The following is a 15,915-nucleotide window of genomic DNA, read 5'->3' as shown; positions in this document are numbered from 1 at the left end:
AGATGCGCTCTTAGATCGAGAATCGAGTGATTGCTTGTTAGTACGAACCTTAAAAAAGGGGGGAAAGACAGGCTTGTTTTAAGTTCGATCCTTTTTATATTCAAAAAGCAAGCCTTTTAGACGGACAGACAATCTCGCACCCATGACAATCGGGCAGTACGCTACCATTCGACACTATACAATTAAGAACGCGTAGAAATGAAGTAGACTCCGGGAACAAGGCTGGTCCTCGACAGACGTCTCTAGCTCTCAAATCCGGAAGTCCATGCTCAGTATACACTGGCACGTGAACAAGTAAACGCAATTCGCAACTAATCAACACGATCAAAAGAAAACTCAGAAAAATGATTACCACTAACCGATTCACCCAAGTTACTTTTTATGAAAACCTTCAATGTTGAGCCTGCTTTTGTCATCAATCGGGCGAGAAAGAAGAGAAAGATCGGCGGACGAAAGTTTCAATAAATCGTGTCACAACACGTACACACGACGTACCACAGCCACACGCCAATGACATCCTAGTCACATCCACACAAATTTACAATGCTTTAACGCTTGCGGCGTAGCACTCACTAGCAGTGCACGTAAACTATTGGAAATTCCTTGTTGCAAGCGAGAAGTTGAACGTTATCTGTTCCGATCCTATGGGAGCAATGGGTTCCTTTTTTAATGGTAAGTAAAAAGTTTAAGCCAAGGTCTATCAATTATGAACTTTTAAATAGGCCCCAACTACCAAACATGCCAAATGTTGCTGTTGCACTACTCATGCTACTCGTCATCAGTCATGTCAGTCAGGTAGTGCGCAATTTGATCAAATGATCACTGGATCAGTTTCTAATTCTACCTCATAAATGCGAATCTGTTTTGTTTTTTCATGTAGCCTGGTTTTCATTTTGGAAATACCCCATAAATGACATTCCAATCCTTTTAATTTCTTTCTCATTGTCATGATTGTCTGAGAACTTACTTAGTGAAGTACCGGTATATATATGGATGGGTACTCGAGTCCATAATCTGGAACCGGTTCCTGACAATCAGATATCAGTGGTCGGGTACTCGGGTACTGTTTCAATGTACAGCCCTACACCAGTTGTGTACAAAATCTATGGAGAGTCAAGAAGTCAAGAAGTTTTTTTTAACATAACAAAATTGGAAATGTTTCTCAGTCCCAGATTCGTGTTTTTTCAACATTTTTGCAACAACTGACCTTTATTGAGATTATATATGACGAAAACGTGGAGTCAAGTTGCAACATTCTTTCCAAATATATACATTCAAAATGTGTGAAATCTTTTGCAGTGTCATGTTTTTAACAATTTACATTTTCCTGTAATTTATGTCAGGTGGATCCCGAAAAAAACCGCGCTATGAGCGTCTTCCACTTGATACCTTCTTTCCATCGGGCTCGACCATAACAAGAACGCATGAGCACCACGATGATCTTGATGAAGACAACCTTTTGTTTGACTTGGACAACCAGGGTAGCCAGAATGGCCGTCTATTGCCGGCCAAGAATGGATATGACTCGGAGGAGGAAATCGAGTTCTACAAGGACACTCGCAGGTCTCGGGACCGGAGGAATAGTCCACCTTCCTCATGCTGCTGCCTTGTCTGTCTGCTCGTTGTGCTTGTCGTTGTTGCGCTGCTCTTTTGTGCTCTGTACTTGATAAGACCTAGGGCACAAAACACAGTGGGACTGGGATGGACATCTTCCACTTATGAATATGGTATGATGTACTTTAGTGTATTTTCATTGGTTGGCTGTACATCAATATTCATGGGACTAAGATCACTTGATCAGTATCCAAAATTGACTGAAGCAGGTGATTGCGCAGGCGACTCATACCTCGTAGCAGGTGACTTGCCTGCGAAGTGGGCGACTCGCAGTGTAGCCGCAGTGGCGTAGCCAGGTTTTTTATAGTGGGGGGCACCAGCATGTTACGAGGGGGCAAAAAGGGCAGACCCAACAACTTTTTTTGGGGGGGGGGGAGCTTGGAGCTCTTTGGACGCTAGAGGGCGCTCTTTTTTCCTTAGTAATTTATTCAGATTTTATAAAGCCATAGGGTTAAGGGAAGTAAAAAACAGTCATCTATAGTGCTCTTCCAATTAATTACTCAAAAATATACTAAATAGACACTTCCTTGGCAAGCAGCAAATTTCAGGGTTTTTTTGGGGGTGGGAACCTGGGAGAGCACTGGGAATTTGTGTAGCCGATGTGCCCGCTAGGCGAGGCCTCGTCATATGTAATTTGTAAACCAAAATTTACTCAAACTTTCTAAGAGTCGTGTCGGGAAAACTTGTCTGTCTTTCAAAAATGTAAAAAAAAAATTATTGGAAATGATCATCAAGTCCTGATCAATTTCTCGACTTTTGCCCTCTAGCCACAGAGACTGCAATGCGTCTCTACGACGTCAACCAAGATGGCATCGAGGATGTTATTCTTGGGGCAGCCGTCACATCCTCATTAAAGGACATAGAGAGCGAAATCGAATTCTGCAGAAAACATGGTGAGTCACTTTGAGTGCAATTCAGGTTTTGCATTGAAATGTTTTAGTTCACTCCAGTGGCAATTATAATGGTACTTGCTTTGATAATTACTTTAAAGAAAGATAACGTGCACAAATAAAAAAAATGAAAAAATGACTCATTTCTTTCTTGTCAAATATCAAGTCAGGAGATTCCAAAATTTAACTTATTTTTATCCAGATATGAAGTATCCATGTGCGGGACTGATCATGGCATTAGATGGACGCAATGGCACCAGACTATGGACTATATATACCGAAGTGGAAGTATTTGCCATTCAGTGTGGGAAACTAGACATCAATCAAGATGGCCATATGGACTGTGTAGCGGCCGGACGTATGGCCACACTGCATGGTATTGATCCAATTAAAGGTAAGTGTGAAGGACTATGCTGAAACTTCTTACGTCGTATGTTGCGATTCAAACATGCCTTTGAGTAGATGTGTGATTCCGCAAGAGAATGATTACTAGCCTTTCATCTTTTTTTTCCTCCATTTAAAACCAAAATAACAGGTGTGATTCTGTGGTCAGCCGATCCCAGCGTGACCAATCCTCATTTCAACTTCTACCAAGGTCAAGTTGTACCCGATATGGATCAAGATGGCGTCCAAGATTTTGTGGTGACTCACGGTGGCGACACCAGGTTCTCCGAAAAGGTTTGCCTTCCTTGGTTTCCACCGCACCTGATTGCAGTCTATGGCCAAAATGTGCTTTGAGGCTATGTGCTTAGGAAGAGTACAGGGCCCAATCAACTAGAGCTTGGGCCAATTTCTTGGCACTACTTAACACAGGCATGCAACTGGAAATTTAGAAGGAAAAAACGAGGAAACTCCAAATCACACAAGACTTTTTACAGTAATTTTCAATTTGTAATGGCATTAATGAGAAGGGAAAAAACGAGGAAATCAGTGGATCCAATGAAAAGTTGCATGCCTGTTAACAGGGTTAGCAGAAAAGTTGTGCTTACTATAGCAGAAAATTCTGCCAACTTAAATCATCAGTTCACAGCGTAGGTGTGCCAACGGTTGCATGTGCACATTTATAACAGTGATTATTAGCAAAGCTTTTATTCTCTTGACCAACCACAGCGCGGCTTTCAACAAGATTTGTTTTTCTCTCATGCCGTCCAATGAAAGCCGCACTATAGTTGGTCAAGAGAAATACACAGCCCTAAGGCACTGCAGACTCTGCTGACAGTCAATTTTGAAGCCTACTGTTAATATTCTTCAGGAATTGGATAGGCCAGCAGGAAGGCTGCTCCTCCTGTCGGGCAAGACTGGACGAAGCCTGGGCAGATATCTGTCCTTACCTGATGAGCATGAGACCTACTCAGCTATAACACTCTACACAAGGCACAACGGAGCTGTCTACTTGCTGTTTGGATCAGGGGGTGAAACTATTGCAGGTACATCATCCCCCTAATAGATTAAGCCCCGCCCCTCGATAATTTGACCAAGCACAGGCATGAATTTACAACCACCACCTGTCTGCCAAACTTCCTACATTTCCCTCTGGCATGTGTCTCTTGAATAAAATTTGAGAGGGGCACTCCTTAAGCTTTACAGTGGAGTGTCAAACTTGCGAGTAAGATGTAAGCAACTACTTTTACGGAGATTGGCGCGATGTCGCTTAGGTGTGAATTTAGGACTATGAAATATTGAACCACTGGTAGTATTGTGCATGCCTATATGAAGATTGTGAATGTTTAACCAATAAAACGATAAAAAGCACTGGATTTCATAGGAGTCCAAATTTCATGTGACACTGGAAAAAGTGTTTAAGACCAGCTAGCCATGTCTTTATCATGTGTTTAAGATCGGCCATGTGACAGGCTCTCGACCAATATGAAAGGATAAACTGTCTTAGGTATTTATGAATACCAGGTAAAAATTGTTGAAAATATGATTTCTATACAGGTTCACTATGGACCATCTCCCTGCGAGACTTGTACTGCTACGTGATGTCAATAACAACGTGCAGTGCCAACAGTCTGTCCCACGTGACTCACTTGCAAAGTAAGGGATATGAAGAGAGTTGGGGAACGCCTGTACAGACTCTATCAAGCGGTGTCAATGAGATTATCAGGTATGAAGGCCAGCTGGATTTCAGAAGGAAAAGCTGTGTAGTTTCCCAGAGTTCATTTATAAATGAGTTCTTCACAAGTCAATTACAAGTCAGGCCAACAGTAGCGGAGGACAGACAATGACAAAAGGGATGCCTTGGTTACGGTTCATTTTGAATAGCTTATGACTTGAGATCAGATGACTTGTGATGGACTTATGATTACTTGTGAATGACTTTTATTTCTGAGAGATTCCTTGCTGCTAATTTTCAGGTTTGCAGCATTGCTCGCGTTGGTAGCATCATCACATGCGGCAAGATCCTCTTCTAACACTCCCTGTGTATTGGTTTCATGACTTCTGACAAGTGCTCCGAGAAAAAAAAGATGTTGACAGTTTTGGATATTGTCAAAGTAGGGTGGATACGTGTAGCTCAGTTGGTAGAATGCCATGGTTATGGTGTTCGACTCGTTCCTGATGGCCGCGTTGGTGCACAAACCCTGCCAGGAACATGGTGTTCAATCGCAAGTTATATTGCACAGCTGTGCAATAAATTTGTTGTGCAAGCCCTACGCATGGCATAACTTACGCACTGTTTTGTGAAATTGGCTGCTGGGCAATGTCTAAATCTTGTGTCTAGAACTGTTGTCTAGGTCTTCAACGTTTACAACTACATGGGAATATGCCGACAACAGAAGTAGCTATAGCTATGAAATGGTGTTTGTGTTTAAAAGTCCATAACTTTAAAAGTACATGAGCGATATAAACGATTCTTTTACTAAAATAAAGCTTGTTAATTGGGCTTTTACATCCTATATTTTGAACGCGCTACGTGCAGAAATTTTTATAAAAATAGGGGGCGCCATTTTGGTTTCCTTTTTTTGGGCTCACCCTGTACAAGTGGGCTGGGGCCTAATAGATCTGTCTACTTTCACCACCAAGAGAGCAGTTTCTGCATGGAATCTAAATCAAGAAGCATTTTGCTTCCTGGCAGGAGTGATTCCAGCAAGGGTGTGACTGTTCCCACGGAGCTGGTAGACATGAACAACGACGGCATAGATGACCTGGTCGTGTTTATGTACAACAGCACCATCACAGTGCTGAACGGGCTCAACCTGGAGGTCATCTGGTCAACCGGCAGCCGGTTTGTCGAGTTTGAGACCTACAGGTGGGTTCAGTGGCTTTCAGAATAACATGAGTATAGTCCCTCAGTTTCCCTGTTCCAAAGATAGCTCAGTACCGGTATATTATACAAATATTGACTGCCTCGAGTGGTGTGTTAACCCCATGGGCCCGGGAAGCGGTCATGGCCGTGGCCGCTAATCCTCATTGGAATGCAGTTGCCAGCTGTGGTATGCCGTGGCACACGGCTAGTGGGTAGTTCCACAGCTGCTGCTTTTGTGCAGTCCCGCTACCACACAAAGGCTGTGCAGTCATGCGGGCCACTTGCTCTATGTGTGGAGGAATGTCCCCATTATAACCCGTGCTTAAGGGGTTAAACTAGCCTCCTGAGGTGGTCCACGGAGTGTTCTGTTTTCCTGAGGCATAGTCCAGGGAAATCGAATGCTCACTGAATCACCGAGGGAGGCTAGTTTCTGATTCCCACAGATTCTGCTCGATTTTAAATGATAGCTAATTAATTCAAGCAAAATTCACTTAAAATATATGTGAAATTAGTTGACAATTAACCTACACTTTCCCAAACTACACCTTCATGAAATGTTTGAACCCAACTCTGTAGTGCACGGGAACAATATGCACAATGCGCACACTATTATGCACACATTCTCTTGTTTTACTATACTCATGAGGACAATGCTTTGTGTTTCCCTTTGTCCCTGTAATGTAACACTTTTCCATAGACTAAGCACACAAACCTACTACAGAGGACCGCTTTGAGCAAAAGACCCAACTCCCGAGGACTGAAAGGATCTGTTGTTCTCCCTTTATGTGTCTGTCCTCGGGGTTATGTAGAACAAGTGCACATGTGCACAAACAGACCTACATGTATTGTTGCTACGTTGGTTTCTATGCTTATAGCTGTATAGTATATTTTCAGACAGGCAGCCGTTGTATAGTCTTTTTGGCTGAAAACAGCAAGATAGTAAAACTAACGAAAGCTATGTGACTTGCTCTCGGGCAAGCAAGATATACAGAATCTGTGCTTGAAGTGTTATAAATGACACACTTCTTCACACCCAACATGCAGGATATTCCACAGTGCCGCAGGACCCAATTTCAAGGACCTGCTTAAAGCCCGGTTCATACTTCACGCGAAAGCATGTGCGAAGCGAAATTCATGTCGTCAACAATGGTGGACGCACTTCGAATGTATTGTTGACGCCACGAATTTCGCTTCGCTTTCGTTTTCCCGTGAAGTATGAACCGGGCTTAAAATAGGAAATATACATGAATGTGCTAAATAGAAATTAGCAGAGACTCGGTCACAAGCTTTATACATTGAATGACTTTTTAGCGGGTAGCCTGCTTTTTGCCACACAAATATTGTCTGTGCTTAGCAAATATATGTGCTCGGCAGCACCATGGAATTGGCATGGGATCTGTGCCCAAGGAATGTTGAAGCTGAAGGCCAAAGGTTAAGTGGGGTTTTCTTCTTTATTTTTAGTTTTACACTGCATACTTGTTGCATGCATGTTTTACAATGTGGTGTAGCTGTGCATATCCAGCGATGGCTCTTGTGTCCATGAGTAAGACATTTTACCACAATTGTTTGTAAGTAATGACTTATATTGTTGTAATTTTCAGCTTTCAACGTGACCATGATGACAATGTCGAGTGTCAACACATTTGTCCCAGTCAGTATTTTAATATATTGCCCCATTTGTTAAATTCATTCATTGTGTTTTCTACAGCAATCCTGCACCAGGCTATTTCAATGACGACGACACCGTTGATCTCATGGTGCGATTGAGCAAGGGGACATGGCCCGAGTTCAAGTCTACCTACGTAAGCCTTCCAACAAAATTCCAACTTTGCGTCAAGAGTTTCTTTAAAACAATTTGAAAAGTAGGATGTAGACTAATCCAGGCATGTTATCAATTCTGTCATGGAGGCCCCTTTCAGTGACGACAGCATTGTGCTAGCTATTGTTCAGGTGATTTGTCATGAGGCAACAGCTTTGCGCAAAAGCTTGCCAAGTGGGCCTGTACAGTGTTCACGTGCCCGAAATCATCTATAATGGCAAGTATCTCCAGTTTCTGAGGTTTTTAATTTTCATTCATTCCTAGGTCTACATCCTGGATGGCAGAAATGGAGAGATTCTCTGGTACCTCAAAACCCCCAGCATCGGCCCCGTCATGTCCTCACCCCTCACCCTCCAGTCCTATGGTCGGAAAGATGCCTTCATATTCTGGGCACAGGGGCTCAGCGGCGAGATCACGGGAGAAGAGTTGGAGCCCCCAGGGCACGAGATGGGACCCGAGATGGGATCCGAGGTGGGACCCGATATGGGACCCAATATGGGATCCGAGATGGGACCCGAGGGGCGTGTGGATTCATCGGTTCCCCCAGGACGTCCACGTAGACACGGGGAAATGGGCCCAGAGCAACCGTGTCTGTTGAGCACGGACGTCTTCCATGCCGATCTGCTATTGGTAGACAGGGATCTAGCTCTGAAGCCTCTACGATTGGCGTCTATTGAGGCTTACAAGTATAACTACTGTAAGTGGTCTACTAATTATCACAGTGTTATGTATTCTTATCAGTCAATGTGTATATGTTCTTCACACAAAGACTAACTGCCTAAATAGCATACTGAGATATAGAGTTAGAGAATGGCAACATGTTTTGGCCCATAGTTATGACCTACATATTTTTAGCACTGTTCATCCAGGGCTTTCAAAGAGCTTGTGAGAAAAAATTCTCAAGCTTGCTTGGGTGGGCCCCAAACCGAGGACCTCCTGCTTACAAAGTGCAGACATCTTAACCATCCACCCACTCTATTCTATGATTTTTACTTATTACCACTTTCCAAAAGTTCACCAAAGTTGTCAAGCTCACCAAGCAGTAACTTTCCGTTCTTTTCCAGCTCTCACTGAAGAAGACAGACTCCTCTTGAAAGAAAAATTGCATGATGACCAAGATCTTGGCGCCATGGAAACAGTACCACCTGACACCCATGTGACTCCTCCCAGCAAATTGGCTCCTCTGCCTACCAAAGCAATGGTGACCGAGGAAGATCTAGCAAGACACGATTTACACCGTCACATGACTACCTCTGCTAATGCTGTTACAACTCCAGAGGACGTAGATCCTGTAACTGAGGCTGTGGTATTGCCAGAGGGGCTGGAGCCAACAACTATTGCTGCTACAATTCCAGAGGAAATAGGGCCAAGTACTGAGGCTGGTACGTTGCCAGAGGGGCTCGAGTCCACAATTAAAGCTCTTACAAGTCCAGAGGGGCAGGAGTCACGGGCCGCGATGAGTACATCTGAAATTATTGAAGAAACAACTCTGAGACGAGAAGCAATTCAGACTTCTAGTGTGAGTGAAGTTGTTCAGTTTAATACCCCATCTACAACTAGTTTAGTGAACGACATTGAAACTTCAAGTGTGCATTCAACCAATGAAATTTTCAGTACAGGTTCTGACAATATTACACCCATGAGTACAAATAGTGAAACAACAACAAAAACATTAGAAACAACAGTCAGTGGGGTATCTACGACTTCTGAAACAACCGGCACTCCAAGAGAAGAAATTACAACAGTGAGTATGCCAGAAACTACAACACCACTTGATCTCTCAACAAACTTGCTTGAAGTGACAACAGAGGGCTCACAGACTGCTACAGAAACTGCTACATCACCAGATGTCAATGCATCAGCTTCGACTCTTGGATTGGAAACATCAAGTCTGGAAGCAACAGCTGCAAGTGAACTTGCTACACAAAGCACACAGCTCCCCACAACAGAATTTGAAGACTATCCGCAACAAAGTACATCGGAATCAGAGACTGGGACACTCTCTCTAGATGACACTACTCCACCAATGGAAATCAACAGTGGTCCACAGGCTGTCAACTCCAGTAGTCCACAGGCTGTCAACTCCAGTAGTCCACAGGCTGTCAACTCCAGTAGTCCACAGGCTGTCAACTCCAGTAGTCCACAGGCTGTCAACTCCAGTAGTCCACAGGCTGTCAACTCCAGTAGTCCACAGGCTGTCAACTCCAGTATTCCACTGGCTGTCAACTCAACTCATACCAGTAGTTCAAATAACAAGTCTGACACCGATACAAATAAACCCACTTCGTTACCTGTAAGCCAGGGCACAAACCATAGTTCTGAGGAATCGCACATAGAGACAAAAGAGGAAATCACAAATAACAATCAAAGTACAACACATCTGGCCGAGCTTTTCACAGAGCTAGGTATGGTCGCAGACCAAGAAACGTCAACACCACAAAAGCCAGAGACTCCGTCGAAGCCTGCATTGCAGAAACAAGGAGGTACGTCAACAGCATCAGGGCCAGAAGGGGGCAAGTTGCTACGTAGGAGGAGAGAGATTCCTGAAAGTGACTTGTGCTTAGTCTACCAACCCAGTCTGTTTGGAACAGGTAAGAAAGCAAACATCATACGCAAAGCAAGTTCAGGTGAGGACAATTAGTCGACTAGTGGTTAATTATAGCAACCTGCGACTGCCTCTTGTTAGATGACACTCAGTACGTCATTGTGAAAATTCTTGATTCTGGCTCCCTGTTGTGCATTATGATATGCGCAGCTATTATGCAGTTGTACCTAGGGTGTGGTGTTAAGTAGTCGACGAGCGCAGCTCAACAATCCTGCGTCCGAGTGCAGTTTATAGAACTATTGTTGACCATGGTCTTTGCCTGAACTTGCTCATGCATGTAGTTGTCCTACATTTGTACAAACTTTCAGGACAGCAAGCTACCCAAACAAAGCTGCTGCATGTATCTTGATATACCAGTGTTATCCAATCCAGGTACAGGGTGACCGAACACTCACAGGGCTCCTTGGTAATGGGGGAAGCACTGTGCCAGCTGTTGTTCAGAGGAACATTCTTGGGCAGTTATTTTGAACAGTGCCGGCACAGTGCCTCCATCACAAGGCACCACCATACATGTAGATAGGGGGTACATGTATCACAGTAACTGTTGGAGAACTGTGTCAGACACTGCTCTGAGAAAAAAGTCTTGGGCATTCATTTTGAATAGAACCAACACAACTGCTTTCACGATTACCGAGGTACTTCATGAGCGCACAGTGATCCTGCCCTGGGATTGGTCGATTACCTTAGAACTTCATACTGTCTGTCCTGTAATTGGCCATTCCATTTTTTAAGTCCGGCAAAAATAGGAACAAGCCAATCTCTTGATTTCTGGTGATAATGCCAAGGATTCCTATTGGGTTGGAAGTTACATCAAGACATCTGTGACAATAGAATAAATAAATTCTGGTTTAGGTTTTTAGCAGAGATATTTCAAGGAAAAGCTTCAGAAATATTCTAGGGAAGCCTGTAGAATTAATATCCCAGGGACACTATATACACTCTTCAGGGAAATGTTCGAAAAGTTCAAGGATAATCTTACAGATTTTCCAGGGAAATTCTCAAAAAACGTTCTAGAGATATACACAAAAATATTTTCAGGAAGCCTTTAGAAATACTTTCGAAAATATTCAAAGGAAACGCTCAGAAATATTAAAGGCAAACCTTGAGAGATTCCTGGAAAATATTCAGAGGTATTTCAGATATACAAGAAAACTACCTGAAGGTCTCGAGAAGAATCTTAGGAGAATCCCGGAAACTTACGAAGGGACTGAAACCTCAATCCAAATGGTTGCCTTCATGGGATTCGCAAATTATCCAAGTTGGAAGTAGAGTTGTAATGACGCGAGCCAATGACTTGACTCGAGTCCGACTCGAGTCCGACTCGAGTCACTTCCTTAAAATGACTGAACTCGACTCGAGTCACAAATACAGTGACTCGTTACAACTCTGGTGGGAAGGAAACTAAAACATTTTCTCCAACTATTAATTAAACTAAAAGTGTCTTTTTTGTTGCCAGGTATCATTGGTGACTTGGACAATGACGGCAACCTGGATTACGTTTACGTCGAGACTCAAATGGCCCAACTGACTGACGAGGATTCCCACTACCTCACCACCAAGCTGAGGCTGAGAGTCCACAGGCTGGTCCTGAAGAGCGCCATCATGAGGCGGAATTGGGTCAGGTTGGAGGACGACCAAGTCATGCTGAGCGAAGGAGTCAGTAGGGAGGAGGTAGATGTGGAAGAATTGGAGGAGCATTTTCGGTTTCTGCCGGCGGACAAGCAGAGCTGGACTTCCTACATGGGGAAAAACGGGGATGAAAAGTTTAGGAAGAATAACAGGTGATCTAGGTTAATATTGAGCAAAGAGCGTAGTAGGTTTAGTCCAAGACTGGTTTTTGAGTTTGTTCCCAAATGCAGCTGCTCCTTGACAAGTGCCGCAGTACTACCAACAAGAGGAATCAAGCTACATACCGGTAATATCACACGTGTGAAGTATGCTCAGAATTTTGCGGGTCCCAGTGCCAAACTTCCCAAGACTACATTTGATTCATCTTCTTGATAGCATCCGCTACTGCTGTGGTGTCTTGATCATGCTCGCTAGGGATTGGGACCAGCTGCATTTGGGGAAAAAAAGGAGCATTGATTTTTTTATGGAGATGCGCTATATAAATCCTAAACTTATTATCATTATTATTTTTAACAACAAAATCCAGTCGTGAGCCAAGACTAAGGGTAATTTTACACTGAATGTACTTATGTGTGGGGGATGGAGAAATGCTAGACCAAAGGTTGGTTCATAATCGGTATGAAAGCGAACGCGAACTTGCGACGTCTGGGGAAGTTTTCGTGCAGTGAATTCGCAAAAGTTGAACACATTTCAATTCAATGTATTTTGCAGCGAATGCTTCTTGACGTCAAATTTTGCATCGCATTCGCATGGAGTATGAACTGGCCTTTTTCTATGAACTTTTCAGTATTTTCTAGTTGTGTTCTTCCTTCTTTTCGGCTGCCCCCATCTTCAGTTGAAATTAGTGATAGAGATTGCCAAACTGTGGTTTATAAACCCTTTGTACAGTGCGCTTTCTCAAGAGGGCAATTTTTGTATGTAAATTCAGTGACAAGAAAGTATAATCTGTCTACTCATGCGTAACAAAGAAATGCCTCAGATATGTGTCTATACTATAAAAAAAGTGCCATTTATTCAGAACGGTAAAAATATCTTAACTTGTTTTTAAGACTGAGCTGTTAGAAATACAATGTATTCTGAGTTGAATATAGATGTTCTTCCATTCTATATCAGGAGAAACTGCTATAATATTGCCAAAAAACTATGCATGCCTATAAAATGTAATTAACTTTTCAAAGCAGGCTTTTTTCCTGTGTTACTTTGTCAGGCTTTTTTTACACTATAAAAGTTTATTTTTCAATTAAAAATATACAACCCTTTTTTAAAGCATTTTTATTACGCTTTTTGACAACGTACTTTTTATTACGCTTTTTGACACCGTACTGTGTATTTTGTAACCTTGTTTGTCACTCTAGCATGGAAATAGTTAGGATAGCAGGGTATTAGAAGACAACAAACGAGATAATATTTAAAGGTAGAGTTGATCATTTGCAGCTATCCAAAAGTAACTGACAAAACTTTATTGTTGAGAAGCTTACTTGGTGTAAAGATAGTAATGGCATTAAACTCCCTGTGAAATTATTCTTTCTGGTATGCTGTCATTTTTAAAGAACAAAACAAGGTCACCTTCATTTCCAAAGATGCGTCAAGTAACGCATTTAATAAAATTTCCGTTAGTAGTCAGACGCCGATTTCGGGCTCAATTCAAATCATGACTCGGCAAATTTTGAATTGAAACCGAGATGCTAGAATATTGTTTTCTTTGAAATAAACAGCATTCTCAGAGCTAAAACTTTTATCAGGTTAGTTGTTAAGCACCCATCTTTAGCCTTTGAGCACTTTTGTTGCTTCAAACGAAAAAAATGCAGAAATGAAAAATGATCTATCCTACCTTTAGCATGGCCTGGAGTGCGCCCTAGACAGTAGACTGGAAACCTAACCTCATTGAACAACTCAGTTTTTGTTGTAGTTTTTATAATCTCTTTTTAATATAAAAATATTCTCATCTGAGGGCGAGTAGATGTTTTTTGTAATTTGTTTTTTATGGTGCTATTTTTATTTGCCTCTCAGATGAAGTAAGCTCAGTTACACCTTTTTCCCGCTGTGCACTTGATATGCTCCATAATAATATGATTTTGTACATTTTGACAAGTCAGTATTAGGCCAAAAAAATAAATAAGTCGGTCTCTGGTCAGCGCGCGCGTCGATTTTAAGCATGCGCGTCGATTTTTTTTCCCTCCAAAATGTTCCGCGGTAGCTCCAAAAGCGCCCTCTATTTCCGCCCCTCCTCAAATTTTTTTTACCAAAGAGCACAAAGGAATGGGAAATTGCACCAAGGCAAATGATCGAAAGCACCAAGGCAAATTATGGAGGACACCAATGTACATGAGGACACCAAAAAAGGCAAAATACTACCCACCTTGTCTGTACAATCCAAGCTTGAAGAAAAAAAAAAAAAGGCAAAAAAAAAAAAAAAAAGCCGCGTGGCCGCGTCAATTCCGGAACTTTGGTCTGACCAGAGACCAAATATTTTTTTTTTTGGCCTTAAAGGCAGTTAATGTGTGCAGTTTTCCATACACCTTTCAGTGCATCTGAATATGCAATATTATGCAGTTTTTAATACAAAAATGGCATGGAGTGTGTTGACTCATTGGACTTTGACAGAAGAAAGGCAGAGTTTTGCTAGTCTGAGCATGGTTTCTTCCTCCATGGTCCGAGGATCAGGCATTCACATGTGCAGAGCCACACTAAAAATGTCTGATATATCCTAGCATGCAAATGTTATGTGACCATGTGAACATTTCGATCAGAAAGGTGGACTATAAGCTGCCGATTGGTCAATTTGGCTGCCATGCTGTTATAGTACAACAGGTTAAGCAAGACCCTATAGAAGGCCCTCGCTGAATGGTCAGAATCTTGACAGGTTTTGCTTTGCATAATTAATCGCTGAATCTGGGCGAATATCATAGATGCTCGTCTGCAAGCCACTACATGCATTCCATAGACTTGGGTTGTACAGTCGACTCTCATTAGTACAAACTCTGTTAATACAAGATTCTGGTTATAACAACATAGCCTTGGTCCCGACTGTGCATTTATGTGCACAATGAATGGGACTGATGTTCCTCTTAATACAAAATTCTGATATACATGTAACAAACAATTTTGGCTAGGTCCGAACAAGTTTGTATTAATGAGACTCGACTGTACTTGATAGCCGGTCAAAAAGGCTGGTTCCTGATCCCTCAATAGTATCTGATTTAACCCTTGGCTGTTGGAGGTTATTCTGAATTTGTGTATGGGGGGATTACCTTGGAGACAAATGCACTTTACCCTCCAAATTCCTCTGAAGTTAGTTTAACCCTTACCCCTTGAGCACTTTTAATAGAAAGTATCCTGAATCCGCCAAAATCCACCAATTTTGTCATGCAAAAAAAATGTTTGTGTCCCGAGTCCATCACAATCCACCATTGTAGTACATGTACATATACCTCGTACATGTATGCACCATGATATAGCCAAGGAGTTTAACTGTCAAGATCCTGAATCCATCAAAATCCTGCAGTACCGCTAGTCTTACTGTACTGAATCCATCAAAATCCCCCCAAACTTTTTCAATATGGAGGTATCCTGAATCTACCGAAATCCTCCAAAACAGGGGTGTGGATTTTGATGGATTCAGGCACGTTAGGGTTAAAGCAATGACAAAATCCCTTGCATTGAACTGTAAATAACTCCAGTGCCCAAGGCAGTAGTGCCTCCTCCCCTACCATACCCATGAAACTTGTCCAAAATGTTGAACAATTCAAACTCCTCTAATGTCAGCCCAGGCCATTTGCGGTTGGAATTGTAAACAAAAACATGAATTTGTGGATTGAAGTGCATGTAATCCCTTGCTCCTTTGGGTTTCAAGCTCAATTAAAAAAAACCCACCCAATACCAATCGCTTAAAAGTCATTTAAGAACCAGCCATTAAGAGTCACACATTATATTAATCATATTTTGGATTTTACCATAAATTTACTTCGTTGACTTGCCTTTGTATTTTTGTAATGCCATGTACCTTTTTGAATAGTTAAACCAGTAAAAATAAACTAACTGAAATTTATTCACAACTCTGTGAACAATTTCACTTTTTGTTTATATGTTTTAGCCTTTCACTCTTAACATG

General features: G+C 42.2%; 1 protein-coding gene across 1 annotated transcript; it reads left to right on the top strand.

Moving 5' to 3' along the window:
• The first annotated feature begins 49 nt into the window (after nucleotides 1-49).
• On the top strand, nucleotides 50-12,236 carry LOC119735668. The gene is made up of 12 exons (XM_038209474.1): nucleotides 50-672; nucleotides 1,344-1,727; nucleotides 2,382-2,507; nucleotides 2,707-2,898; nucleotides 3,040-3,182; nucleotides 3,757-3,931; nucleotides 4,443-4,611; nucleotides 5,581-5,754; nucleotides 7,460-7,553; nucleotides 7,835-8,267; nucleotides 8,635-10,161; nucleotides 11,632-12,236. The coding sequence occupies exons 1-12, from the start codon at nucleotides 645-647 to the stop codon at nucleotides 11,958-11,960; spliced, it is 3,774 nt and encodes a 1,257-aa protein (XP_038065402.1). The 5' UTR covers nucleotides 50-644; the 3' UTR covers nucleotides 11,961-12,236.
• The last annotated feature ends 3,679 nt before the right edge of the window (nucleotides 12,237-15,915 follow it).

This window comes from Patiria miniata, unplaced genomic scaffold (assembly GCF_015706575.1).
Source record: "Patiria miniata isolate m_02_andy unplaced genomic scaffold, ASM1570657v1 HiC_scaffold_29, whole genome shotgun sequence".
NCBI classification, from domain to species: domain Eukaryota; kingdom Metazoa; phylum Echinodermata; class Asteroidea; order Valvatida; family Asterinidae; genus Patiria; species Patiria miniata.
This window is presented reverse-complemented; position numbering and strand designations above follow the sequence as displayed.

What these genes read in the sequence shown, in the direction of transcription:
- LOC119735668 (XM_038209474.1), top strand. Translation starts at nt 645, where the DNA reads ATGGGAGCAATGGGTTCCTTTTTTAATG. An exon ending in AGGGGGTGAAACTATTGCAG is followed by an intron (nt 3,932 to 4,442) that starts GTACATCATCCC and finishes ATTTCTATACAG; the next exon opens with GTTCACTATGGACCATCTCC. An exon ending in ACCCAGTCTGTTTGGAACAG is followed by an intron (nt 10,162 to 11,631) that starts GTAAGAAAGCAA and finishes TTTTGTTGCCAG; the next exon opens with GTATCATTGGTGACTTGGAC.